The following is a 12,944-nucleotide window of genomic DNA, read 5'->3' as shown; positions in this document are numbered from 1 at the left end:
TTAAAAGAAGAAAGTACAGTTTTCTTAATATATCTAAGAAGTGTAAATAATTTTACAACTCTGCCATCCAGAGGCAGAAAACACAATCCCTGCCTCAAAAACTCTAGTGAGAAAGGGAGAAAAGACAGCCATCATTTAACATGATAGGACATATCATACAACAGAGGACAAGAAGGAGGCCAACCTAACCCAGACCCATGGCGGGCAGGGCAAGGTGGAAAAGATTTCCTGAAGGAGCTGTCCTGAGATGACTGATATTAGATTAGCCAGAATATTCCTAAAAGAAAACAAACTCGCTATTGACACAGCCATATACAAAGTCAGTAACATCCAAATTCAATTTATAAAATCTTTATTGATTTCCAGGCCATGGGGATAACATCAGTGCCCTCAGATTTAGAGCTTACTAAACACAATCACTGAGAATGCAGTGGAAATCACATTCTTCCACTTGGCCACTATGTGACCTTAAACAAGTTACTTAAGCTTGGGCACTCAGTTTTCATATCTTTAAATTAGGGGTAATAATGTTGTTTGGGGAATTGAGTTGGCACACATAATGGTCTTAGAACAGTGCCTGGCACCTCTTAGATGCTCATTAAATATTAACTGTTATTAACTATTTATAGGGTATATATTAATTTTTGAAGTGTTTCAGACATTTTATTTTTGCATATCCTTGAAAAATAAATTACAGTTTAGGAATTGGAGCACAAAAGACTTAAGGGACTTGCATAATGCCTGAAGAAGAATGCTTTTCCCTAATTCTATTTTTTTGAAGAAAGAGCTTCCCTAAACAAACCTCTGGCTTCTCTTTGCTCTCGTTATGGGGAGGGGGAATGATTTACCTGGTTGGTAAATTAGGGAAAAATAACTGGTGAGCTTGGCTCACCTCTGCCCTTCTTTCTGGGGAGTAAACATGCAGTGAGCATGATTTCCCCAGTCCATCCGTGATGGGGAGGGTAAGTTGGCTGGTTCTGGAGTTTAGTTGTAGCAAGCTCGTTTGGCTGACAGATCTATAACTACAGTCTCCAACTGGACTTTTTAAATTTTTTGGGCAAGTTTGTTTTCTTCATCACTCCCAAGCTTCCTGACAGAAAACTAAGGTTCTTGTGAAACATCTCTCAGTGTGGTCAAGCACACTAAACAACCAGTTCCATTATTTTTCTTTTCTTTTCTCTTTTTCTTTTTCTTTAAGTAATCTCTACACCACACATGGGGCTCAAACTCAAAATCCCGGGATCAGGGGTTACACTGAGCCAGCCAGGTGCCCCCCCACCCATTTTTTTTCTTGGAGACATTCCTCCTGAGCCTTCCATCCTCCTGCTCCAAACTGTATTACTTTGAAAACAATTAAAATAAAAAATAAAGTACCATGCAAATTGTAGCAGACACTACTTACTCATTCTCTCTTTCTTTCCTTAATAACAAAACCTGGGTTTGGACTCATCTCATTGCTGCCTAGATACAGGTGACCAAGTTTTGGTGAATGAGATAGAAGCAGAAATGCTGTCTGGTATTTCCAGGAATACTTAAAGGGAGGAGGTGCATCTTTCTTTTCCTCTTCCTCAATCATGTTGCTCAAACTTGAATATGATAGCTGGAGCTCTGGCAGCCTTCTCATACTATGATAATGTCCACATAACAAGAGGGAGGAAGCTGTGAGCTGGAGAGAGCCTGGCTTCCTGACGACTTTACAGAGCTGCCACACCAGCTTTGAATTGCTCACTTCTAAACTTTTATGTGAGAAACAAATTTATCTGTTTAAGTCACTGTTGCTTTGGGTTTTGCTTCGGTTTTTTTCTGTCATATGCAGCTGAAGTTGTCCTTACAAATGCAGAAAATCAGCTCAAGCCCTCCTTCTCTCACCCTTTCTCCCCAACCATTCTGCCAACTCTAAACCTTTCTACAGGGGAACTCTGGAGTCAGGATTTCAACAGGAAGTTAAATTTATTTGCAAGGGTAAAATGATTTAGCTTTAAATTGGGGGCCAAAAAACATTTTAAAAGACCTGTCTTTAGAAAAAAGAAAATATCACCACTAAAAAACCCTCTCAGGGTTTCCTCTTATCATGGTTTCCAAGCATTTCATACACTGTTTTTGGTTAATTTGTTATATCAATGCTTAGAACTCTTTTTTTAAAGACATTTATTTATTTATTTGAGAGACAGAGAGAGACAGAGAACGCTAGAGGGAGGGGCAGAGGGAGAGGGAGAAGTAGACCCCCCCCCACCCCAGCTGAGCACAGAGCCCCACACTAGCTCTATCCCAGGACCATAGGATCATGACCTGAGCCAAAGGCAGACACTTAACCAACTGAGCCATGCAGGCATCCCTGATGCTTAGGACTTTTTAAATGACTTTTCCTATGCAAGCTCTAAGAGCCCAAGTTTTGACTTGTATTCTTTTGTTTTTTAATAAAATACAAATATCAAGACTCAGTTGTGACTCAGTCGATTAAGTGTCTCCCTTCGGCTCAGGTCACAATCCTGGGGTCCTGGGATTGAGTCCCTCATCAGGCTCCTTGCTCAGTGGAGAGATTGCTTCTCCCTCTGCCTGCCCCTCCCCCTGCTTGTGCGCGCGCGCTCTCTCTCTCTGACAAATAAATAAAATCTTAAAAAAAAAAAGAGTTGTATGTAATCACTTTAAAAAAAAACTAAATAAAATACAACTATCTTTATCTCTATATATGTGCATTTCAATAATTTTTCTAACAAATATTAATTGTACAGCAACTAAACCTTACTTCATTCTTAATGTCCTTCCTGTTTTCTATAATTTAGGCTAAAACCTTGGGCTCTGACTTCACTCTATGAATCCACTTTTATGCTCCCTCTTCACTGAATAAGATACCTTTTGATTATGTCTTTTGATTCCCATGCTCTGGGAGCCTCTTCTTCATCTGCTTTGTCTAACTGCCATCCCTCATCAAGCACAGACAACTAGTCATCAGCCCTTCTCTTTTTAGGCTATCATTTATTAAAAGCCTGATTTTTGATAAACGCTTTCATTATTTCATCTCATCTTCATAAAACCCTCCAAGTGAAGTGTTATTCTCTCCATTTTACAGATGAGTCAACTGTAATTCAGAGAGATAAAAACTAATATCTGGTTTGTTTCCAAAGACCGTTTTCTTTATATTGTACCATTCCCTTTTCAAAAAAATCTCTCTCTGGTTTCCATATTTCTATGTCATTATATTAGGTCCTTGTACGTGTCTTATGTCAACTCTATTTCCTCTCCTGTCTTCCTATCTTCTCTTCGCTGGCTAAATCTGGATATTTCAAAAAAGTTCAGAATTAATTGTTCAATTTAAGAGATTTTTGGAAACACACTTGCAAATTTTACAAAATAAAATTATTAATAATGTCAGTATATTATCACTACAAAATAATATACACCAGAAAATGCTGATGGATATAAAAAACCAAATGAGGCAGACTTGTCCCCTTCAGACCAGAGTATCACAGAATTGGGAATGAACTATACATAATACCCCAAATAACTCCTCTCCTTTCCAAAAACAGACACACACATACACAGACCTTAAGACACACTCTGACAGTTCGACCACAGCCCTTCTCCCACTCCCCAAATACATTAATATCAATGTTTTAGAAAACACTAGAGTCACTGCCAAATGGCTGAGATCATCCATCAGATGTTCCTCAAGGAGAGTCTTCTCCTGACAACTCCAGCATGAGATTATTGTGTATATATAGATCACTGTTATACACAGGACAGGCTCATGACAAATGTTTGCCAAAATGAAGCAGCACATGGCACCACTGTAGCCCTAGACTGCTACATTCACTGGCATTCCAAGAACGTCACAAATAGCACACTAGTGTGCCTTTTCTTTTTTACAAAGGGCATTATGTGGTTTGTAAATGTAATCTTGGAGACATATCACATTGAATCATTATGTTCTCATTACTTAACATTCCTCACTTTCTTTCACAATATGAAATCTCCAAAATTAAGATCATTTGGATTGACAAACCTTTTAAAATTCGAGCATTTGTGTAAGAATAATTCCCCACTAAAGGAATTCATTTTGTCAGTCTGTTTTACTCCTTATTTCTAGCTGAAATATTGGGCACTAACACGACTGTTTTGCTGGCAGAGGGACAGCAGGAAAGTCTAATTCTGGAGCCCTATGGAAGAGTGATGAACAGGAGAGCAGTGCGATGAGAGGTCATAGGACAGACTGAAAGTGGAAGGGGGTATGGGTAGGAGAGCCTGAAGACAAACATGAATGCGAACTGTGTTTCACATCAGTTAGGGTCCCACTCGAACAGTTGTACTTCCACAGTACTGACTACTTCTCAGGCACAGTTCTAAGTCCTCATTTAATTAATAGTAGCTTCCATTTTTATCCTTATTTTACAGCTGCAAAAACCAAAGCACAAAAAAGGTTGAGTATCTTCCAAAGCTTCACAACTAGTCAGTGGCAAAGCTGGGATTAAAACCCAGGCGCATTTCATAATCATGAATTATTATGCTTTTATACAACAGACACTCTAGAGCAGTAGCTTTCAAACATGTTTTTGACCATGACCCCCAGGACGAATACATGACCCAGTACAACAAAACATAATAAAAACAGAAGTTTTTGAAATAATAGTGTTACCAGGTGCAGTGCATTCAGATCTTTCTTATTTTATTTTAAAGATTGTTGGTTGCACTAATAAATTACTTTTACAACCCTCAATGGGTTATGACTTACAATTTGAAAAACACTACTGTAGAGACCAGGGCTACGAGTGATCATTCAATATCTCTACCTGGATGTTTGACAGTCATGTCAAAAAAATCAATAGTTATCTTCACTTGGTTACTGACAGTCTACAACCAAACTCCTGAATTTCATCCTCCAATTCTGCTCCTTCCCTTTTCTTCCTCTTTCATTAAATGGCAGCTTCTTCTGCACTATCCATATGGTAGCCACTAGCCACAAAGCTATGGGGTGCTTGAAATGTATCTATTGTAATTGAGACATGCTAGAAGTGTAAAATACACACCAAATTTTGAAGACTCAGTAGGAAAGAAGAACCTAAAAAAATCTCATCAATAACATTTTATATTGATTGCGTGTTTAAACAATGTTTAAGACATACTGAGTTAAATCAAATATATTATTAAAATTAATTTCACCTGTTTCTTTTTACTTTTTTGATGTGTCTACTTGAAATATTTTTTTACCTATATGGCACATTATATTTCTTTTCTATTTTTTTTTCATTGCATTTCTATTGGACAGTGTATCCTCTGGTTGCTCAGTATATCTTCTGCTTAAGGCTAAAAACCTTAGAATCATCCATGACTCCTTTCTCTTCATCAGTATAAGCTCTACTTTCAAAATAGACCCAAAATTCAACAACTTCTCACAACCTTTACTGCTATACCTTTTCTCTCTCTCTCTCTCTCTCTCTCTCTCTCTCTCTCACACACACACACACACACACACACACCACTATCTCTTGGTTAACTGAAATAACTTCTTAACTGGTCTTGCCTCCTTCCTCACCACACCCTCCACTTTATTTAACTGTTCTCTATACAGTTGCAGAGTAATCCTTTTAAACGGTCTATCAGATTATGTCACCCCTCTGTTCAAAATCCTCCAATGTCTCTTGCCCAGATTAAAAGCCCAAATCCTTGCAATAGCCTACAAAACCTTGTAAAATCTGGCTGCCAACCCCACCGCATTATCTGTTCTAATTTCTTATCACTCTCTTCACTCAGTTATGGTGGCCTCCTTGAATCCACCAAATATGCTCCTACCTCATGGCCTTTGCAGTTCTGTAATCCTCTACCCTGGATATCCTCCTTCCTCTTACTCTCATTGTGATCAAACGTCAATTTACCACAAGTCCTTTAACTGACTACTGTATTTACAATGGCAAAACTCCCTCTCCTGACTCTTCCACACTTCCCACTTCTCTTTTTCTTACAACCATTTATTATCTTCTATAATTTATTTATTTAATTTGTTTATCTGTCTCCCACAAATACAATGTAGGAGTTCCATGTGGGCAGTGAATTTGTTTCACTTCCATGCCTGGCAAATCCTAGGTGCTCAATAAATACTAGTTGAATGAATAAGTGAACAACAGGTTCCCCAACTGTTTTGGACCACTTGAAACTAGCCATTCTCAGAAATCTACTGAAACGAATATTTGAGGATCTTTAGTTTTCAACCCATTATTTTTATTTATTTTTTTCTCTCTTTTTTTTAAGCGTTTCTTTTTTTTTTTTTTAAAGATTTTTATTTATTTATTTATTTGACATAGAGACAGCCAGCGAGAGAGGGAGCACAAGCAGGGGGAGTGGGAGAGGAAGAAGCAGGCTCCCAGTGGAAGAGCCGGATGTGAGGCTTGATCCCAGAACGCTGGGATCACGCCCTGAGCCGAAGGCAGACGCGTAAGGACTGTGCTACCCAGGCGCCCCTCAACCCATTATTTTTAGACCTACAGTATTTCCATAATAAGGAAAGCAAGATTTTTCTCCACACTCCAAACCTTTTGTCTGTTTTGTCACGATTCTTAGGTGTCCTGAAAAGGCTCTAGAAGAAGGGTTTTCTTTTCCCCAGGCATTAAATCTCCGTAGGCATGTGAACCACATCCTAAATTTCTGGCCTAAAATACGGGCAGCAACAGCCACTATAGATCCTTAATCCCATACAACCTTCAGGTCTATGCAGTGTACATCAGATACAACCAGACGTTGTACAAGTGGTATTTGCACCCTCAATTGTTTGTAAACTGGCCACACTTCACCTACCTAGTAGTTCCGTGTCTGCATTCAAGATGTGCCTTGTGTTAGACACATGAAGGATGGAATGTCAGAGCCTGTAGCCAGGCCCTCATTTTAGACATGGGGAAATCAAGATTCAGAGAATTGGGGCCAAGCAAACTTAGGCCACGTAAAAAAAAAAAAAAAAAAAGATATTCTAAAATTTTTAAAAATCAAAACAAAGACACAAAACACATCGTGGTAGAAGAAGCACTAGAAGCCAGGTCTCTTGCTTCCCACCATTCAGTCCTTCCACAAAACGACCCTGTTGTGCAGCTCAACTTAGCGGTGGCCTTCTACCACAGCATTTTAACGTTCAACCGTGAGCTCGCGAGCTGGTAAAGGCTGTGCACACCCCGGACCTCGCACCTCCCTAGCGGCGAGAAGAAAAGAAGCTCGCTGCCTGGGCCGCGGCCGCCTCCCGGACCCCGGCCGGGCTGACCACAGTCTCGCGAGACTAGCGGTCGCGGCGAGCGGGTGCGGAGCCTCCCGGAAGTGGGCGAGGGGACCTGACAGCTCCCACCCGGGTGTGTGCGCTCGAGACCCTGTGGGGTCGAGGGTCTCCTCAGGGACCGGCGCGAGGCGGAGTCACGGAGAAGCTCTCTGCCATTCACACAGCGGCCGCGGCCCTGTCCCCGCTGCCGCCGCCCCGCCCTTTGCCCTTCACGGCGCCCGGCCCTCCTTGTCAGGGTCTGCTTTTTGCGCCTGGGCAGCCTGCCTTTCCCCTTTTGCTTTCCTTCACGTCTCCTCCTTTGCTTTCCTTCACGTCTCCTCCCCCGACTCCAACACCAGAGTCGCGGGTCCTGCAGTGTCCCAGAAGCCGCACGTATAACTTGCTCAGTGTAAGTGCTAGGAATGCCGCTGGCCTGTCTGGGAAACGCGTTCTTTCTATCTATAGCTCTGTCTGTACATCCTATGTCTGCTGCAGCTATTCCAGGGGCAACAACTGCTTCCCTCTGTTCTCATCTCCCCATTGGTGGCTTCCAACCCGAATTTGGGAATGGGGAGCTCTCCCACCTGTTATCTTTGAGCAGGCTAATCTCTTGTAAGCAGAAGTGCCATTTGTAGTCTTCAACGCCTTTTGGCTTGGGACCGGGAATTTTCCCCCCAACCCAAACCCAGGCTTTCCAAAACGTATTGCTTTTCTCTGGGAATAATTTAGTTTTGTTTTTTGTTTTAATTGTAAGAATCTATAATACAATAGTTTTGCTTCGGTCCTATTGTGCTCGAAGGGAGGAAACAACTATTAATTTTGCCTTCTCAGGTCTTATTTATAAGATTCATTCTTTCTCTTTGCTCTGCTAGGGTTAAAACGTTTAGAACATGTAAGTGCGGCTGTCAGCCTTAAAGAATTTAAGATAATAGTTATTTTCTTTATCTTAATTCCTTTTTGTTTCATAGGGGTAACTCATTCGATTTCGGAGTTCTTTTAATTCTTCTGAAAGATTTCAAGTTTTCTAGAAGCCAAAATGGGACACAGTAAACAGATTAGAATTTTACTTCTGAACGAAATGGAAAAGCTGGAAAAGACCCTCTTCAGACTTGAACAAGGTCAGTAGCAAGTCGTTTAGTTAGCTCTGTGTCTTTTACATTTTTTTATGTGCCTTTAAAATTAATTTATTGCCATATTAAATTTTTTGAAACTTTTAGATACAATTTCCAAGGACCTTTCTAAACTTGATCAGTGCAAGGATGGTGCTGTATTCTAAAAATATCACTAATGAAAGTTAATTTTAGTTATAAAGTTGAAAATATGTTGTATCTGTCATGTTAGAACAAAGATAAAATAGGTCACTTTTTTTCCATGGTAACTTCCACATAAGACAGAAGTTGCATATAGGATCAAGGCATTGACCATGTTATTTCTGTTAACAACTATTATAAAAACTTGGTAAATTATTTCATATGCAATTATACTTGGGGTGTATGTATAGTTTTGCTTTTTTTTTTTTTTTTCCAGTTTTGCTTTTTTATAGCCCTCATTCTTTTCCTTTACTGGAACTTTGATTTAGTAAAATGGATCACAGCAAAAAGGAAACTATTATTTATGTTTTTCAAAAGCCTCTCAAATATGGAGAAGATAAAGGCTGAAAATATTTTTTGCCAAATAAAAAGTGAAAAATCTTATCAGGTTATGTTGAAATATATTTGAGCTTTTTTTTTAAGACTTTATGATTTTTCAAGATTGAAAAACATTCCGCTTCCATTTATGTTAATATAACTTGTAAAGTAGAAGTTTAATGTATGAAATATAAAATGCAACCCCTTTTAATAATATAACAGATAGATGCTGATAGTAGACATCGAAGGATTTTTTCCCCCCCGTATCTCAAATTAAATTTTTGAAAAAAAAAAAAAATTCAACCGTCAAATGTGTTACCTCCAAGCCAAATCACCTTCTTCCAACTTTGGCATTTAAGATCACTGAGTACTCCATTTTTGGCTTTCCTGACTCTGCACTTTTCTGGTTTTGATTTTTTTCCTACCCTCTTGAGTACTCTTGTCAACTTGGTGGTGTCTCTTCTGAGCCTTGTTCCTTCCACATTTTAATTAATTGTATCTATCTGCAAGAAATCCTTTCTTTTTCTCTTCTACTGCCCTCAAAGAGCTATATATTTCTCGTAGCCTCATTTCTTGCTTCTATGCTGATGACTCTTTTTGGAAGAAAAACCTTGACTTTTGCTTGCTTTTTGAGAGCCATGAATATAATGGCAAGTGTAAGAGACTAGAATCTTCTTGGCTCTGCTGCTAACAACTTGTTTGACTTTGGGAAAGTCACATAAATTATTAACATTTATTTATTTGTGAAATGAAGATGTTAATTTCTGCTCTTCTACCTTCCTGAATTTTGAAGCTCAAAATTAATAATATATGGTTTTAAAGTCCTGAATGGGTATAAGGCATTGATAGATCACTATACCTATCTATTTTCCCCCTGGATTCTTGGCTTCATCCAGGTATTACACTATAGAATAGACTCAGGATAGCTCCACTTGGACATGCTTAAATCTAACATGCCCAAAACCATCTCCTCCCCATTCTCAAACCTTTATTTCCCATCCCATTTATTTTAGTTATATCTCCATTTTCCTAGTTTAGGGCCTTTGAAACTTTGTACTCTCCTTTGACAATTTCTTCTCTTTAACTGCAGTCTCTTTAAGCCCTATAATTTCTTTCCAAATGTTTCTGTTTGCCTGTCTCTCTCTTTCATATGCCCGAATATGGATTAAACTAGAATAATCTTCTTGGGATGCCTGGGTGGCGCAGTCGGTTAAGTTGGTCATGATCCCAGGGTCCTGGGATTGAGTCCCGCATTGGGCTCCTTGCTCAGCGGGGAGCCTGCTTCTCCCTCTGCCTGCCCTTCCCCTGCTTGTGCATGCTCTTTCTCTCTCTCTCTCTCACACTGATCAATAAATAAGTAAAATAAAAAAAAAAGAAGAATCTTTTTATGCCATCTCTTCCCTTTTCATTAATTGGTGTTTATATATAAAGTCAAATTTAAATGCCTCTGGCTGACTTCCAAGACATTCTGTAATGTAATCCTCCTTCCCTAGCCAAGGTTGTTATCTCATTGCCCCCCATTACTAGTGTCCTACATCTTTACAGTTCTCCTGTTAACTCCCTTCCCGCTGGCTTTTCTCATAGCTCTCCTGACACCTTCACCCTTGTCAGATTCCTCTATATCTATTAAATCCCTTTCCTATCATTCCGTGGGTTGCCTACCTCTCAACTTTCAGCTAAAATTCCACCTCTTCCATGAGGTCTTTCCTTAATTTTTTTGTTATCTCCTTTCTTTGATTTCCAGTCACACAATAGGCACAGAACAATTAAATTCTGAACAATGTAGCAGTTTCTAAAAGCTTATTGGTCTTATAGTGTCCAACTAGAGTTTAAGATCTGTGAGAATAGGGAAAGTGTTATAGACCTAGTACAATGTACAACAGTCAATAAATCGTTGCTGATTGATTACCAAAACATCAGTTAAAGCTAGCAAAAAGTATTAATTCGGCCAAGCTATTTGAAGAAGGGACTATAAAGGGCTTATAAAGTACGAATGATGTGGTTCAGTCTATAACTCTAGTTAAAAACATTAAATTTAACCAAATGATATAAATGGGAACATGTCAATTTTTTGTGTGTAGTAATGAGGTGATCATATTGTTATAGAAGATAATTATAATGTGAAAGATGAAGGGACATTGGAGACAAGAAATCATCAAGAAGGCTATTTTGAAAACATGTCTGGTTAAAAATAAGGGTTTAACTACATCAGAGTCAGAAAAAAGGGAATAGAGTATGAGACATTTTAAAATTCATAGGACTTGGCGACCAATTAGGTGTGAAGAAAAACTCTGGCAGTTTTTGGTTCTTTCATATTTAATTGGTCACCACGTCATTCTTCATTTTTCTTTTCTTTTCACTTTTCCCTAAGAAAGGATTCCTCCTCATTTTCAAGGCTAATATCTCTATAGATTCTTCTAATTCAAGAAGTACAAAACCAAATAATTATTTGTTGTAGCCAAATCATAGCCTTCTCCTATATTTCCTGTTTCATTCAGTTGCAGAATAATACAAAATCAGTTTTCCCCAAACCTGGAGTTCTTCTATTTTTATATTGGTTGGTCAAATTTCAACTTACACTTAAAAAAAAAAAAATTTATCAAGGTTTCTTAATTAGGATCCAGAGCTTATATAAATTTAGTGGAAGGAACAGGACGGAAAAATTTAGTTTATATTAATAGTTTAATCACTCACTTTACTAGTTGCCTACAGGAGGGAGTAGCTAATCTGAGTAAAGTATTCCTAGTGTTCTACGAGGAATAAGATAGCCACACCATGTACTGCTATGACCTAAGCTAATTTTAGTGAACTGAGTGAGTAATTATGGAATCTGACATACTCTGTGTAGTCTAGTTTTTCATTTACTGTATATAAAAATTTTAGTTTCAGGGAGTTTTATTAGAGGTCTACAGAGTGGCTATGTACCTTTAGGGGTAGGCACTGATCTATCTATTGGAATATAGGGAAAAAGTACAGGATTTTTCCTTTCTTTTCCCTTTTTTTCTTTCATCTGTTTTTGTTTTTAAAAAATAATTTAATTTGGGGGTGCCTGGCTGGCTCAGTCAGAGCATGTGGCTCTTGATCTCAGGGTCATGAGTTCGAGCCCCATGGTGGGCATAGAGATCACTAAAAAATAAATAAATAAATAAAATTTAAAAAAAGATTTAAAAAAGCAGTTACATTTTGGTAATGCATAAATTGACATTGGTGCTTTCAGTTTGTGTGTCAGATGAGTTATAAACAAAAAAGACATATTCTGAGAAAAGAGTGGAGGTTGTAGGTCTGGAAAGGGTTGACAGTAACACCACATCTGGTTTTCTTGCAGTATGTTGCCACAGATTACATTTTTAGCTGATCCAGGTTAAGTACATATTAAAGTTATACTATCTTAAATAGTAGAGTCTATACAATACTTCATTAAAAAAAAGGCAGAATAACCATAAATGCCTCTTTTACCTCAAGAGGTTGTCAAACTCAAAGATGAGTTAGAAAATGTTTGATATTTGCTGTTTGAGATTTGTCCTTTTCAGGAATGACATGTAGCTTCCAGTAGTACAGTACTTAGAAAATACTTTCTGAAAAAAAAATTTCTTTTTTTTTTTTTTTAAGATTTTATTTATTTATTTGACAGAGAGACAGCCAGCGAGAGAGGGAACACAAGCAGGGGGAGTGGGAGAGGAAGAAGCAGGCTCCCAGCAGAGCAGGGAGCCTGATGCAGGGCTCGATCCCAGCACCCTGGGATCACGCCCTGAGCCAAAGGCAGACGCTCAACGACTGAGCCACCCAGGCGCCCCAAAAATTTCTGAAAAAATGAACATAATTTAACTGTGAGGTAAACCTAAGTGAGAAAGTTAACTGCTTTTTGATGAAAATTAATAGTATAGAGCAGAGTTGAGCACATTTTTCCTGTAAAGGTTCAGATAGCAAATATTTCAGCTTTCAGGCCATATACTTTCTGTTGTAGCTACTCAGCTTTGCCTTTGTATCATGAAAGCAACCACAAACAACACATAAATGAATGGGCGTGGCTGTGTTCCAGTAAAACTTTATTTACAGAAACAAATAGTAGGCTGGATATAGTTTGC

General features: G+C 38.6%; 1 protein-coding gene across 1 annotated transcript in view; it reads left to right on the top strand.

Annotated features, from left to right (window-relative positions):
* The first annotated feature begins 6,879 nt into the window (after nt 1-6,879).
* Nucleotides 6,880-12,944, top strand: part of AGL (amylo-alpha-1, 6-glucosidase, 4-alpha-glucanotransferase) — a 78,612-nt gene continuing 72,547 nt past the window's right edge. Inside the window, 4 exon segments of the mRNA XM_040626729.1 lie at nt 6,880-6,928; nt 7,176-7,488; nt 8,200-8,269; nt 8,271-8,349. Coding sequence (XP_040482663.1) covers nt 6,880-6,928; nt 7,176-7,488; nt 8,200-8,269; nt 8,271-8,349 — 511 coding nt within the window.

This window comes from Ursus maritimus, unplaced genomic scaffold (assembly GCF_017311325.1).
Source record: "Ursus maritimus isolate PB19 unplaced genomic scaffold, ASM1731132v1 scaffold_12, whole genome shotgun sequence".
NCBI lineage: Eukaryota > Metazoa > Chordata > Mammalia > Carnivora > Ursidae > Ursus > Ursus maritimus.
This window is presented reverse-complemented; position numbering and strand designations above follow the sequence as displayed.